Below are 16,008 nucleotides of genomic sequence, written 5' to 3' on the forward strand. Positions count from 1 at the left end.
TTCTCCCCATTCACAGTAGAAGCATGAAACAACGTTCTAAAGACTGTTGACATCTAGTGGAAGCCTTAGAAAGTGCAAAATGACCCCACAGACACTGTATACTGGATAGGCAATCACTTGAAAAACTACAAACCTCAGATTTCCACACTTCCTGGTTGGATATTTTCTCAGGTTTTTGCCTGCCATATGAGTTCTGTTATACTCAGACATCATTCAAACAGTTTTAGAAACTTCAGAGTGTTTTCTATCCAAATCTACTAATAATATGCATATCTTAGCCTCTGGGCCTGAGTAGCAGGCAGTTTACTCTGGGCACCTTCTTCATCCAAGCTACTCAATACTGCCACCCATCCATAAGAAGTTAAGAACCACATACAGTGCCTCCAGAAAGTATTCACACCCCTTTACTTTTTTCACATTTTGTTGTTACATCCTGATGTTAAAATGTATTAAATTGAGATTTTGGGTCACTGATCTACACACATACCCCATAATGCCAAAGTGGAATGTTGTTTGTAGAAACTTTTCAAAATGATACAAAATGAAAACCTGAAATGTCTTGAGTTAATAAGTATTCAACTCCTTTGTTATGGCAAGCCTAAATAAGTTCAGGAGTAAAAATGTGTTTAACAAATCGCATAATAAGTTGCATGGGCTTGTTCTGTGTTCAATAATAGTGGTTAACATTGTTTTTTAATCATGTAGAGTAGTGAATTTCAAGCACAGATTCAACCACAAAGACCAGGGAGGTTTTTCAATGCCTTGCAAAGGAGGGCACCCAGCGATTTAATAAGGAGAAAAAAAAGCAGACGCAGAATATCCCTTTGAGTATGGTAAGTAGGCTTTGGATGGTGTATCAATACACCCAGTCACCACAAAGATACAAGCGTCCTTCCTAACTCAGTTGCTGGAGAGGAAGGAAACTGCTCAGGGATTTTTACCAGGAGGCCAATGGTGATGTTAAAACAGTTGCAGAGTTTAATGGATGTGATATGAGAACTGAGGATGGGTCAACAACATTGTAGTTACTCCACAATACTAACCTAAATGACAGAGTGAAAAGAAGGAAGCCTGTACAGAATAAAAAATATTCCAAAACATGCATCCGGTTTGCTTCATGGCACTTAATACTGAACAAAAATGTGGCAAAGAAATTAGCTTTTTGTCCTGAATACAAAGCGTTATGTTTGGGGCAAATGTTAAAGCATGGTGGTGGCTGCATCATGTTATGGGTATGCTTGTCATCGGCAAGGACTAGGGAGTTTTTTGTTGTTGATAAAAAGAAACAGAATACAGCTAAGCACAGGCAAAATCCTAGAGGAAAACCGGGTTCAGTCATCTTTCCAACAGACACTGGGAGACGAATTCAACTTTCAGCAGGACAATAACCTAAAACACAAGGCCAAATCTACACTGGAGTTGAATCATTTTTTTAAGACTAATGGGTAAATATTGTACAATCCAGGTATGCAAAGCTTTTAGAGACTTACCCAATAAGTCTCACAGCTGTAATCGTTGCCAAAAGTGTTTCTAACATGTATTGGCTCAGGGTTATGAATACTTATCTAATCTGGATATATTAGTGTTTTATTTTTCATTAATTTGAGTAAATATTATACTTTTTTCCCCACTTTGACAGAGTATTTTGTGTAGGTCATTGACCAAAAATGACAATTAAATCCATTTTAATCCCACTTCTTTGTAACACAACAAAATGTGGAAAAAGTCAAGAGGTGTCTTTTCTTTAGAATTATTTTAGACAGTAGGGGGTGTGTCTCTGTTTTTAAAAAGGAATGCTTCTTCAAATTGTCCCAAATACAGGTTTGCATGGCTACACCCCGAATTTGAAGGAAAAAGTCTGACTCAAAGACAAAGTAGTTATGGGATAATACCAGTTCAGTAAGTTGTAAGATGGAATCATTGGATGGAGCAAGGGTAGAGTCTCTCTGCTGAAGGAAGTGTTGTAGCGCCTGCAAACCTCCAGTGTGTGTTAGTCTACAAGCTCTCCACATCAAAAGTGGCCAGCAGGGTGCCCTCTGGTATCCTTCCTAAGCCCTCTCAATGAGATCATGTGACTAGTATCTTTGACATAAAATGGGAGATTCTCAACTATTGGTTTAATGTGGTAATCCACAAATGTAGAAATGTTAGAGTCGATTGCTGCTACAATGGGTCTACCTGGTGGAGGAGACACTTGTTTGTGTAATTTAGCGACTGTGTAGAAAGTTGGTATCTTGGGAAATTTCACACATAGAAATTCAACTTATTTTTTAGTGATTTGTCCTGATTCCAAACAGCTTTCCACTGTGGATGAGATCTTATGCTGGAATTCCAGGGTAGGGTCACAATTCAGTTTGCGATAGAAGTCACCTTTAAATAGTTGTCGGCGACATTCATTCACATAGTCACATTTGTTTTGTATACAAATTCCTCCTCCTTTGTCACATTTGTTTATAATAATCGAAGGATCTGACTAAGTCCTTAAGAGCCATTCTCTCGTCTCTACTTAGGTTATCATAGGATTTGTGTTTCTGTTTGTCTTTCAGTAAGTCACCTACATAATTTTCAACAATCCAACAGAAGGTTTCTATGGAGGCATTGCGTCTGGGGGGAGGTATAAATGAACTTTTTGTTCCAAATATAGTTCTCTCAGAGTTCTCAGGTACCTCAGCTGGGTTAATAGCTCCATCTCCTCCTTGACTCACGGTAGGACAGGTAAGTCTATTCATTAGCATGGTAGACCTATGTATATGTAAGGGCTGGAGGAGGCACAGGACAGACCAGGATGGGGAGACCCACTGGAGGCCTGGACCTAGGAGGAGGCACAGGACGGACCAGGATGGGGAGACCCACTGGAGGCCTGGACCTAGGAGGAGGCACAGGACAGACCAGGATGGGGAGACCCACTGGAGGCCTGGACCTAGGAGGAGGCACAGGACGGACCAGGATGGGGAGACCCACTGGAGGCCTGGACCGAGGAGGAGGCACAGGATAAACCGGGCTGTGGGGAGCACTGGAGTTCTGGTATGTACGCTCGACATGCTTACTCCAGGCTGAATGCCCACTTTGGCCCGGCACGGGCAGAGAGCAGGCATTGGGCGAACTGGACCCTCCCAGCGCTCTGGAGACACAGTACACAACGCCGGCGCAGGATAACCTGGACCGAGGAGGCGCACTGGAGACCAGACGCGCTGAGCTGGCACCATCCGCCCTGGCTCGATGCCTGCACTCGCATGGCACTTGCGGGGGGCTGGTATGTAGCGCACCGGGCTATGCACGCGCACTGGGGACACCGTGCGCTCCACAGCATAACACGGTGTCTTACCAGTACCACGCTGCTTCCGGTAAGCACGGGGAGTTGGCTCAGGTCTACCGCCTGACTCCACCAATCTCCCCGTGTGCCCCCCCAAAATGTTTTGGGGGGGCTGCCTCTCGTGTCTGTTGCGCTCCCTTTCCTCATACCAGCGCCTCTCAGCTCTCGCCGCCTCGATCTCCCACTGCGGGCGGCGATAATCCCCAGCTTGAGCCCATGGTCCACCTTCGTCCAGTAATTCCTCCCATCTCCAGGAATCCTGAACGATCCTCTCCATTTTCTCCAAAGTCCATGAGTCCTTCTCCTGGTGCCTCTCCTTCCTCCGCTGCTTGGTCTGCTTTTGGTGGGTAATTCTGTAAGGACTGTCGTGAGAGAGAGTAGACCAAGGTGCAGCGGAGTTAGTGTTCATCATTGAATATTTAATCACAGAAAGAACACTATACAAACAAAACAAGAAAACTGACAGCCAAACAGTCCTGTCAGGTGCAAACACTAAAAGAAACAATTACCTACAAAACCCAAAGGAAAAACATGCTCCTTATGTGTGACTCCCAAACAGCAACAACGAGCTTCAGCTGTGCCTGATTGGGAGCCACACACGGCCCAAAACAAAGAAATACAAAAACATAGAAAAAGGAACATAGAACGCCCACCCAATGTAACACCCTGGCCTAACCAAAATAAAGAACAAAAACCCCTCTCTATGGCCAGGGCGTTACAGTATACATCTCACTGAGGATGATATTTCAAGGGGAGTCATGTAAGTTTCACTCTTATCAAAGAACTCACTCAATCTCATATTACGGAAAAACTTGAATAGATCTATCTGGACATCAAAGTCATTAATGTATGCAGTGGGTACAAATGTTAACCCCTTACTGAAAACACTGAGGTGAGCAGATGTCAGCGTCTTACTTGATTAGTTGAAGACATTTAGCTCCTGTTGGACTGGGGCCGTCCTAGGTCTCAATTGATAGGTGTTGCGGGGTGGTAGTGGATTTCTTCTTCCCCCGACATATGCGTCGAACCCTCTTACGTGCTGGGGGTGTTGGCCTCGACGGTGTCCTCGCCCTCTGTTGTAGATAAACCGCTCAACGTTGGTAGAGGAGCCAGAGTTAGTCTGTTCTTTGGATAGTCGGTCTGACAGAGGCACTCGGCGTCAGTCATCGGCTTGTCTCTTCCGTTTTTTTGGTTTCTTGTGCTTAAGAGTCTCGCCAGAGATATATTAGTCAGATGTTCTTATCTTCCAAATCGCGTTTATACTTCTTCATTTTCCTCTCCTTCAGTTCGGTCGTAATCTTAGTCTGAAGGTCAGCGTTACTCTTAATGAGATCATCCAGTTTAATAGGGTCATTAAGCTCGTCTCGTAGAGCTTGCTGTGAATTTTCAATTGAGGTTGCGATCTCGATAATATCCTTTTTAAGTTGTTCAATGATCAGAGTCATCAGGTCCAATGAACATTTATTTAGTATAGCACACCATCGTTCACAAAACTCTTTAGTGCGTTGGCCAAGTGAAGGCTCTTTTTGCCAACGTAGTCCGCGTGGGATAACTCCATTTCGAACATACTCACTTAAAGTTACGATGTGCAGGTGTTCTAGTTTTCTTGAATGAACAGTCTTGGAATTCTTTACAAAGATTTTCCCAGGTGCCTTCTGGCCGGTCAAATAGAGACTCTGTTACTAAAATGTTGACTCGTTGTTGTTGGCTGTATTCAAAAAGGCTCTGTTGGGTATCGTTTGAATTAGGTTCAGTTCCCATGTTGGCTAGGGAGTTGATTGATTAGGGTGCTGTCAGCGAGAGATGATAGTAGATAAAAAAAAACATGAGCAGGCGCACACCCAGAATAATAGTGTGTGTGGAGGTGCTGACTAATGGCGAATAAACCATAAACTATCAAAATAAAGGAAGTCGCACACTCCATGTGTAATCTCCCAGCAATTTAATGGGTATTTACCAACGTTTCGGCATCACTGCTTTCTTCAGGGTAATGTCATGAATACTTGAACCAGGTTATGTAGACACACAGTGCAATTAGTGTAACCAATGACAGTAGTGAGGGGTGTGTCATAATGATTAAGTTAATTCAAATGAATTAGTGAAACTGTTAAAAATATTATATAGCATATTAAACATTATGCTGTTGTTATCGTACAGAAACATAATAGAACATAGTACATCATATTAGCATCAACATACATTATTGTATCATTTAATTTCACATAATAATTTTGTATTACATTTTTGTTACATGTAATCTTTTGGTTCAACCTTATTAATATATAATGAACATCATCAACAGGGGGAACATAGTAGGTGTATGCAAATATTGTACAATCCAGGTGTGCAAAGCTTTTAGAGACTTACCCAATAAGACTCACAGCTGTAATCGTTGCCAAAAGTGTTTCTAACATGTATTGGCTCAGGGGTATGAATACTTATCTAATCAAGATATATTAGTGTTTTATTTTTCATTAATTTGAGTTAATATTAGAATTTTTCTTCCACTTTGACAGAGTATTTTGTGTAGGTCATTGACCAAAAATGACAATTAAATACATTTTAATCCCACTTCTTTGTAACACAACAAAATGTGGAAAAAGTCAAGAGGTGTGAATACTTTCTGAAGGCACTGTAAATGTATCAACAAGCATTAGCCTACATGTGGATAAAGGAATCATAAATAATTTGATATCATGTTGTTGTGTGTGATCAGGCAGGAGTTTCTGATTAGTGCAAGTAGGACCTATAACCTTGTATTGCCACAGCTGTTCAAAATTCTGGGAAAAGTACATTGGTTGACGAGAGAATCCATAGAAACCAAGCAGTTAAATATCCTTATGTTAATATTTTTGGATAGGGCATCATATTTGCCTTGACAGCTGGCTATGCTGGAGAAAAGACAGTTCTGAATTTAAGGCCTGTACTACACCACCTCTGACATATATCAGGCTTTTAGAGAAAACAAATGGCATTTATTTTTGTTGTCATGAACACATCTCCCTTAACACTCCCCTAAAGAGGGAAACCAGGAGTAGTCATCTGCGACCGCCAAAGAAAAACGCTGGCCCAAATAAACCTACATTGTAGGTTGCCTGTAATTACTAAAAGCCTAGAATGGACCAACACAAAAATGTGTTGGCTAGTAAGCTGCACTGCTGCTGAATAGCATCGTCTTTCCCACCAGCAATCACTTCATATTTGTGTTGAAGTTGACAGAAGAAAGGCACAAGCCACAATGCACATAAGGAAGGATATTATACCAAAAGTAATGTAGAAAATCCAGTCAAATCCCTTGTTCTGTGATTCTCTGGTGTTCTTTAAGGGCTTAGGGATTGTAGTTTTATTTTTTTGTGTGTAAATAGATATAGTGTGTGTCTGCGTATGGGCATTTTATGTGCTTACCAATAATTGTGCGTTTTCTCTCCCTCCAGAGGGTGCTGGTTCAGGCCACAGGTTCGGCCCAGAAGGGAGCGCAGGTGCAGCAGCTGTCAGTCCCTCGGGTGCAACAGGTCCCTCAGCAGGTACACACTGTCTCCTCATCACCCCTTATTCCTTCTCCCCAGCCCACATGACACTCAGTCAGTCTAGCTTTAGCCATATGCACAGACCATGGCTCCATTCACAGTAGCATCAGACATATAGATACAGATTACATTCCCCACTGTATTGTAAGCTTTCTTGCTTTGGAACGGTATGGGTTTCTAACTGATATAATTGATATCTAACAGCAATTCTATGTGCTTCAATTGCTCAGCAGGGATTTTATTTTTTCTCAGTTTGACACTTTGGACTCACTGCCACCTACTGACAGCACTGCATTAAGATATGATTATGATTATGGAAGACATGAGTTACATTGAAGTTTCTTCTGATTCATAACAAGCATAGATATCCTATCTAATGTCAAGGAATGAGAAACAGCCTAGAGGTGGATACTCTCTCTTGATAATAGTGCTCAAAGGTTGATTCATGGGTTTCTCTCTCTCCATAGGTTCAGCAGGTCCAGCATGTTTACCCCTCCCAGGTTCAATATGTAGGAGAGGGGGGAGAGGCAGTTTACACTAATGGAACCATGTAAGTACTGCGGTGCTCTTCGTTTAAGGCAAAGGAACGTGTTCCAGGCGCCTTTAAAATGATTCTAAATAGAAAACCATTAAAGCTAATAGACCTGGCCAAACATCAACACAAAGTTACACATGGAATAAACAAACATACAGGCATTAATACAGTAGAAAAAGTATATATAGAGTGTGTGCAAATGAGGTAAGATAAGGGAGCTAAGGCAATAAATAGGCCATGGTGGCGAAGTAATTACAATATACCAATTAAACACTGGAGTGAATGGATGTGCACAAGATGAATGTGCAAGTAGAGATACTGGGCTGCAAAGGAGCAAGATAAATAAATAAATACAGTATTGGGATGAGGTAGTTGGATGGGCTATTTACAGATGGGCTATGTACAGGTGCAGTGATCTGTGAGCTGCTCTGACAGCTGGTGTTTAAAGCTAGTGAGGGAGATATGAGTCTCCAGCTTCAGTGATTTTTGCAGTTCGTTCCAGTCATTGGCAGCAGAGAACTGGAAGGAAAGGCGGCCAAAGTAGGAATTGGCTTAGGGGGTGACCAGTGAGATATACCTGCTGGAGCGCGTGCTACAGGTGGGTGCTGCTATGGTGACCAGTGAGCGGAGATAAGGTGGGGCTTTACCTAGCAAAAGACTTGTAGATGACCTGGAGCCAGTGGGTTTGGCAACGAGTATGAAGCGAGGGCCAGTCAACGAGAGCGTACAGGTCGCAGTGGTGGGTAGTATATGGGGCTTTGGTGACAAAACGGATGGCACTGTGATAGACTGCATCCAATTTGTTGAGTAGAGTGTTGGAGGCTATTTTGTAGATGACATCGCCGAAGTCGAGGATCGGTAGGATGGTCAGTTTTACAAGGGTATGTTTGGCTGCATGAGTGAAGGATGCTTTGTTGCGAAATAGGAAGCTGATTCTAGATGTAATTTTGGATTGAAGATGCTTAATGTGAGTCTGGAAGGAGAGTTTACAGTCTAACCAGACACCTAGGTATTTGTAGTTGTCCACATATTCTAAGTCAGAACCGTCCAGAGTAGTGATGCTGGACGGGCGGGCAGGTGCGGGCAGCGATCGGTTGAAGAGTATGCATTTAGTTTTACTTGCATTTAAGAGCAGTTGGAGGCCATGGAAGGAGAGTTGTATGGCATTGAAGCTCATCTGAATGTTAGTTAACACAGTGTCCAAAGAAGGGCCAGAAGTATACAGAATGGTGTCGTCTGCGTAGATGTGGATCAGAGAATCACCAGCAACAAGAGCGACATTATTGATGTATACAGAGAAGAGAGTCGGCCCGAGAATTGAACCCTGTGGCACCCCCATAGAGACTGGCAGAGGTTCAGACAACAGGCCCTCCGATTTGACACACTGAACTATCAGAGAAGTAGTTGGTGAACCAGGCGAGGCAGTCATTTGAGAAACCAAGGCTGTAGAGTCTGCCGATAAGAACGTGGTGATTGACAGAGTCGAAAGCCTTGGCCAGGTCGATGAATACGGCTGCACAGTAATGTCTCTTATTGATGGTGGTTATGACATCGTTTAGGACCTTGAGCGTGACTGAGGTGCACCCATGATCAGCTCTGAAACCAGATTGCATAGCGGAGAAGGTACAGTGGGATTCAAAATAGTCGGTAATCTGTTTGTTAACTTCTCTTTCGAAGACCTTAGAAAGGCAGGGTAGGATAGATATAGGTCTGTAGCAGTTTGGGTCTAGAGTGTCTCCCCCTTTGAAGAGGGGGACGATCGCGGCAGCTTTCCAATCTTTGGGAATCACAGACGATAAGAAAGAGAGGTTGAACAGGCTGTAATAGGGGTTGCAACAATTTCGGCAGATCATTTTAGAAAGAGAGGGTCCAGATTGTCTAGCCCGGCTGATTTGTAGGGGTCCAGATCTTTCAGAACATCAGTTATCTGGATTTGGGAGAAGGAGAAATGGGGAGGCTTGGGCGAGTTGCTGTGGGGGGTGCAGGGCAGTTGACCGGGGTAGGGGTAGCCAGGCGGAAAGAATGGCCAGCCGTAGAAAAATGCTTATTGAAATTCTCAATTATAGTGGATTTATCGGTGGTGACAATGTTCCCTAGCCTCAGTGCAGTGGGCAGCTGGGAGGAGGTGCTCTTATTCTCCATGGACTTTACAGTGTCCCAGAACTTTTTTGAGTTTGTGCTACAGGATGCACATTTCTGTTTGAAAAAGCTAGCCTTAGCTTTCCTAACTGCCTGTGTATATTGGTTCCTAATTTCCCTGAAAAGTTGCATATCACGGGGGCTATTCGATGCTAATGCAGTACGCTACAGGATGTTTTTGTGCTGGTCAAGGGCAGTCAGGTCTGGAGTGAACCAAGGGCTATATCTGATCTTAGTTCAACTTTTTTTGAATGGGGCATGCTTATTTAAAATGATGAGGAAGGCACTTTTAAAGAATAACTAGGCATCCTCTACTGATGGGATGAGGTCAATATCCTTCCAGGAGACCCAATCGACCTGCTCGCTGAAGTGTTTTAGGGAGCGTTTGACTGTGATGAGGGGTGGTCGTTTGACTGCAGACCCATTACGGATGCAGGCAATGAGGCAGTGATCGCTGAGATCTTGGTTGAAAACAGCAGAGGTGTATTTTGAGGGCAAGTTGGTTAGGATGATATCTATGTGGGTGCCCGTCTTTACGGATTTGGGGTTGTACCTGGCAGGTTCATTGATAATTTGTGTGAGATTGAGGGCATCAAATTTAGATTGTAGGATGGCTGGGGTGTTAAGCATGTCCCAGTTTAGGTCACCTAGCAGCACGAGCTCTGAAGATAGATGGGGGGGCAATCAATTCACATATGGTGTCCAGGGCACAGCTGGGGGCAGAGGGTGGTCTATAGCAAGCGGCAACGGTGAGAAACTTCTTTCTGGAAAGGTGGATTTTTAAAAGTAGAAGCTCGAATTGTTTGGGTACAAACCTGGATAGAAAGACAGAACTCTGCAGGCTATCTCTGCAGTAGATTGCAACTTCGCTCCCTTTGGCAGTTCTATCTTGTCGGAAAATATTTTAGTTAGGGAAGGAAATTTCAGGGTTTTTGGTGGTCTTCCTAAGCCAGGATTCAGACACGGCTAGGACATCCGGGTTGGCAGAGTGTGCTAAAGCAGTGAATAAAGCAAAGGCTTCTAATGTTAACATGCATGAAACCAAGGCTTTTACGGTTACAGAAGTCAACAAATGAGAGCACCTGGGGAATAGGAGTGGAACTGCAGGGCCTGGATTAACCTCTACATCACCATCATATTTGTGTAATTAGGGTTGCAAAGATACCGGTAATTTACCAAAGTTACTGGAATCTTCAGTAATTCTGGTAAGTAAAACCATTTCCTGCAGTCAAATGACCAAATCGCCCTCTAGTGGCTTCATGGGTGGAATGTTATTAATATTTTCATAATTATTAAACATTATTTCAATAAACCTGCCGAAAATCCGGTGTTTCTATGTGAAATAAGTCGATTGAAAAAAGTACAGAAAATTGAGAAATCATATGACTAAACTGAATAAAAAGAAGAAACTATACTATGAAACAAAGAGAAATTATATATAGAATGATAGTAAAAAGCTTTGGAGCACCTTAAGTTAAATTTTGGCCAAAAAGGCAAACTCCACTCCATCGTTCATTGAATCAGATGACTCATCACAAAACCCACTGATATTGCCAACTACTTTAATTATTTTTTGCATTGGCAAGATTAGCAAATTTAGGCATGACATGCCTGCAACAAATGCTTATACTACACATCCAAGTATATCTTGCCAAGTCTAGGACCAAAAGGCTCCTCAACAGCTTCTACCCCCAAGCCATTACTGCTGAACAATTCATAAAAATCGCCACTGGACAATTTACATTGAATGCACCCATACATACTTCACAAGACATGCTGCCAGAGGTCTCTTCACAATCCCCAAGTCCAGAACAGACTATGGGAGGTGCACAGCATTACATAGAGCTTTGACTACATGGAACCCTATTGCACATCAGGTAACTGACGCAAGCAGTAGTATCAGATTGAAAAAAAAACTGATAAAAATCCACCTTGTGGAACAGCGGGGACTGAAGAGACACAGGTACAGGCACATGCATACGCACACAAACGCTAGCACTTTATATGATGTACTGTTTTTATCTTTTCTAAGTGCCTTAATGTGTTTGGACCCCAGGGAGAGTAATGGGGAGCCCTAATAAATACAAAATGGTTTTGTTTATTTCAGTCTTCTGTTATGTATATAAAGTGTAATATCGGGATGCAAACTCAAAATGTAATACATTTCAACTCTGTGTAGACATGGTACAGGTTCCTTCTTTTTTTAAGACCATAAATGTGTGTGTGAAGTGTGTACTTTTGATTCAAAGTAGATTTGTTTAAGACTACCAAGAAACACTGTGTGTGACCTTGATTTAGCCCACTGCAGTAAAAGGTTAACAGAAAGTCTATGGAAATCGTAACTTTGGTCATTTATACTTAAATAACTTTAATTTATGATATCAATGTGTCTATGAGTTTCTAGTAGATATGCCATATGGTTCAAGAGAATCTAATCAACAATGGCATAGTTAATTGAAAATAATGCAACTCTTCCAACAACTGACTTTTTTCATAACCGCCACTAGTTTGACGCCAAAACATTGACAACGAATACATATTGACATTGTAAAATAAAAGTAAAAAAACAATGGTATTCCCTAAGTTGATGGTTTGTATTTAGGATAATGTTTTAAAGCGTTGTCATTACATTTTTTATTTTTAAATCATCTTATGTAATTATTTCATATATTTTACATGTGATAAGGCCACACAGAGGGCCAGAGATAATTACAGACACCTGTGATAATCTGAAGTACCCAAAAGGGCCACTAGATATTTTATGATAGATTACATAAAATCCTTAAAAGATACAAAATTCTGGTAGTTTGCTGGTAAACTTCTAAAGTTTCCAGTAACGTTCAAAGTGCCTTCAGAAAGTATTCATACCCCTTATTCCACATTATGTTGTGTTACAACCTGAATTCAAAATGGATTAAATCTTTTTTTTTCTCACCCATCTATATACAATACCCCATAATGATAACATGTTTTTACAAAATGTTACACATTTTTTTTAATTGAATTGTCTAAATATCTCATTTACATAAGTATTCACACCCCTGAGTCAATATTTTGTAGAAGCACCTTTGGCTTCTACAAATTACAGAGTCTTTCTGGGTAAGTCTCTAAGAGTTTTCCACACCTGGTTTCTGCAACCTTTGCACGTTATTATTTTCTAAAGTGCAAGAAATTACCAGGCTTCCCTATATTCCCGTTCGAACCGGAAGTGCTATTTATATAACTCTGTGAATTATGTGTCATTCTAAGGTAGGCTTACATAAAAGAAAATAGAAAACTGCACACTGCTTTGCTAGTATCACTGTTCTTTATTAAGCCTTACGTTTCAGTCACTGCTTTTGGCAGTGTTTGTAATTTGCATCCTTATGTGGACATTGCTCCACCCACATCCGTTCAGGGCATTGAATGCAGTTGGAGTCAACGACAAATAAAAATGTGTTATCAAATATAGCAATGTGCATTTCATAAATATTCGAATAAAGTATGTACATAAAATGTATTAAACACATCTGTAAAACCACAATGAGGAAATCGACCTATCAAGAAAGTTTTCATAAATCACTGGATACAGTGCAGGATAAAAACATCACAGTAGGCTGAAGTGGTTTTAATGACATTTTTATATATATATATATATATATATATATATATATATATATATATGTATTTTTTTTATTTAACATTTTATTTAACTAGGCTAGTCAGTTAAGAACAAATTCTTATTTTACAATGACGGCCTAGCCCGGCCAAACCCTCCCCTAACCCAGACGACGCTGGGCCAATTGTGCGCCGCCCTATAGGATTCCCGATCATGGCCGGTTGTGATACAGCCCGCTGCGCCACTTGGGAACCCTAGGGTTGAATATTTTCCCGGTATTTTACAGATGTTCCATCCTGAGAATAAATTACTTTTCTCCCGGGTACACGGTATTTTACGCCAAAACCGGAAGTGTTATTCAAAAGCATAATAAAGCATTTAAATATGTCTGGATGTCTTTGATTAGAGCTCTGTACAGCATGAACATTCAAACCCGATGCTACCTGAGCCTGATGAGCCATATATTAAATACATTTTATGAGCCCTACATTAACATCATTTATTGAGCCCAAACCCAAAAAAGCCCAACTGATTGTGCACTTACCCAATACATACACTACCGTTCAAAAGTTTGGCATCACTTAGAAATGTCCTTGTTTTTGAAAGAAAAGCTTTTTTTTTTGTCCATTTTAAAATAACTTCAAATACAGCAACTCCGCATCCCGGAGTCGTCTCTTCACTGTTGATGTTGAGACTGGTGTTTTGCGGGTACTATTTAATGAAGCTGCCATTTGAGGACTTGTGAGGCGTCTGTTTCTCAAACTAGACACTCTAATGTACTTGTCCTCTTTGTCACACCCTGACCATAGAGAGCCTTTTATTCTCTATGTTGGTTAGGTTGGGGTGTAACTAGGGTGAGTAATCTAGGTTGTTCTATTTCTATGTTGGCCTGGTATGGTTCCCATTCATAGGCAGCTGTTTATCGTTGTCTCTGATTGGGGATCATATTTAGGCAGCCATTTCTCCACTGTGTTTTGTGGGATCTTGTTTTGTTTTTGTGTAGTTGCCTGTGAGCACTCCAGAACGTCACGTTTCGTTTGTTCGTTTATTGTTTTGTATTTGCTGAAGTTTCACTTTATAATAAAGATGTGGAACGCTACGTACGCTGCGCCTTGGTCCAGTCATTACGACGATCGTGACACTCTTGCTCAGTTGTGCACCAGGGCCTCCCACTCTTCTTTTCTTTTCTGTTTAGAGCCAGTTTGCGCTGTTCTGTGAAGGGAGTAGTACACAGCGTTGTACGAGATCTTCAGTTTCTTGGCAATTTCTCGCATGGAATAGCCATCATTTCTCAGAACAAGAATAGACTGACGAGTTTCAGAAGAAAGTTATTTGTTTCTGGTCATTTTGAGCCTGTAATCGAACCCACAAATGCTGACGCTTCAGATACTCAACTAGTCTAAAGAAGGCCAGTTTTGTTGCTTCTTTAATCGGAAAAACAGTTTTCAGTTGTGCTAAAATAATTGCAAAAGGGTTTTCTAATGATCAATTAGCCTTTTTAAAATGATTAACTTGGATTAGCTAACACCACATCCCATTGGAATACAGGAGTGATGGTTGCTGATAATGGGCCTCTGTACGCCTATGTAGATATTCCATAAAAAAATCTTCCGTTTCCAGCTACAATAGTAATTTACAACATTAACAATGTCTACACTGTATTTCTGATCAATTTGATGTTATTTTAATGGACAAAAAATGTGCTTTTCTTTCAAAAACAAGGACATTTGTTTTTGACCCCAAACATTTGAACGGTAGTGTATATGATTTAGGCTACTGCACATTATGGATAACAGAAAAACAGAAAAACCATAGATGTAGCTTGGGTAAATAAATTAATCTAGTTCCTGTAGACTAATATTTTTGAGTGTGAACTGTATTTCTGTATTGTACTGTATTATATGGACTGGAATTACGCACATCGTTCAAACCATGAAAGCAGAAGAGAACATGCGATTCTGGGGCAGCACATGCTACAAAGTAGGTTAGCGAATTTCATTGTAATTTTGAAATAAAGCAGGGCCTATTTGTATAATTAGTAGGCTGACGCATACAGTTCCTTCGGAAAGTATTCAGACCCCTTGACTTTTTTCACATTTTGTTACGTTACAGCCTTATTCAAAAATTGATTAAATCGTTTTTTCCCTCATCAATCTACACACAATACCCCATAAAGACAAAGCAAAAACAGGTTATTTACATAAGTATTCAGACCCTTTGCTAGGACACTTGAAATTGAGCTCAGGTGCATCCTGTTTCTATTGATCATCCTTGATGTTTTTACAACTTAATTGAGTCCACCTTTGGTAAATTCAATTGATTGGACATGATTTGTAAAGGCACACACCTGTCTACAGTCATGGCCAAAAGTTTTGGAGAATGATGCAAATATTAATTTTCACAAAGTTTGCTGCTTCAGTGTCTTTAGATATTTTTGTCAGATGTTACTATGGAATACTGAAGTATAATTACAAGCATTTCATAACTGTCAAAGGCTTTTATTGACAATTACATGAAGTTGATGCAAAGAGTCAATATTTGCAGTGTTAACCCTTCTTTTTCAAGACCTCTGCAATCCGCCCTGGCATGCTGTCAGTTAATTTCTGGGCCACATCCTGACTGATGGCAGCCCATTCTTGAATAATCAATGCTTGGAGTTTGTCAGAATGTGTGGGTTTTTGTTTGTCCACCCGCCTCTTGAGGATTGATCACAAGTTCTCAATGGGATTAAGGTCTGGGGAGTTTCCTGGCCATGGACCCAAAATATTGATGTTTGGTTCCCCGAGCCACTTAAGTTATCACTTTTGCCTTATGGCAAGGTGCTCCATCATGCTGGAAAAGGCATTGTTCGTCACCAAACTGTTCCTGGATGGTTGGGAGAAGTTGCTCTCGGAGG

General features: G+C 41.1%; 1 protein-coding gene across 2 annotated transcripts in view; it reads left to right on the forward strand.

Annotated features, from left to right (window-relative positions):
* The window catches only part of LOC106584375 (DNA-binding protein RFX2), a 59,321-nt gene that overhangs the window by 23,328 nt on the left and 19,985 nt on the right, over positions 1–16,008 (forward strand). For both annotated transcript variants that reach the window (XM_014169609.2, XM_014169610.2), the window contains exons 3-4: positions 6,748–6,837; positions 7,308–7,390. In XM_014169609.2, the coding sequence (XP_014025084.1) occupies positions 6,748–6,837; positions 7,308–7,390 (173 nt within the window). The remainder of the gene's footprint in view (positions 1–6,747; positions 6,838–7,307; positions 7,391–16,008) is intronic.

The sequence above is a fragment of the Salmo salar genome, chromosome ssa23 (assembly GCF_905237065.1).
Source record: "Salmo salar chromosome ssa23, Ssal_v3.1, whole genome shotgun sequence".
Lineage (NCBI taxonomy): Eukaryota > Metazoa > Chordata > Actinopteri > Salmoniformes > Salmonidae > Salmo > Salmo salar.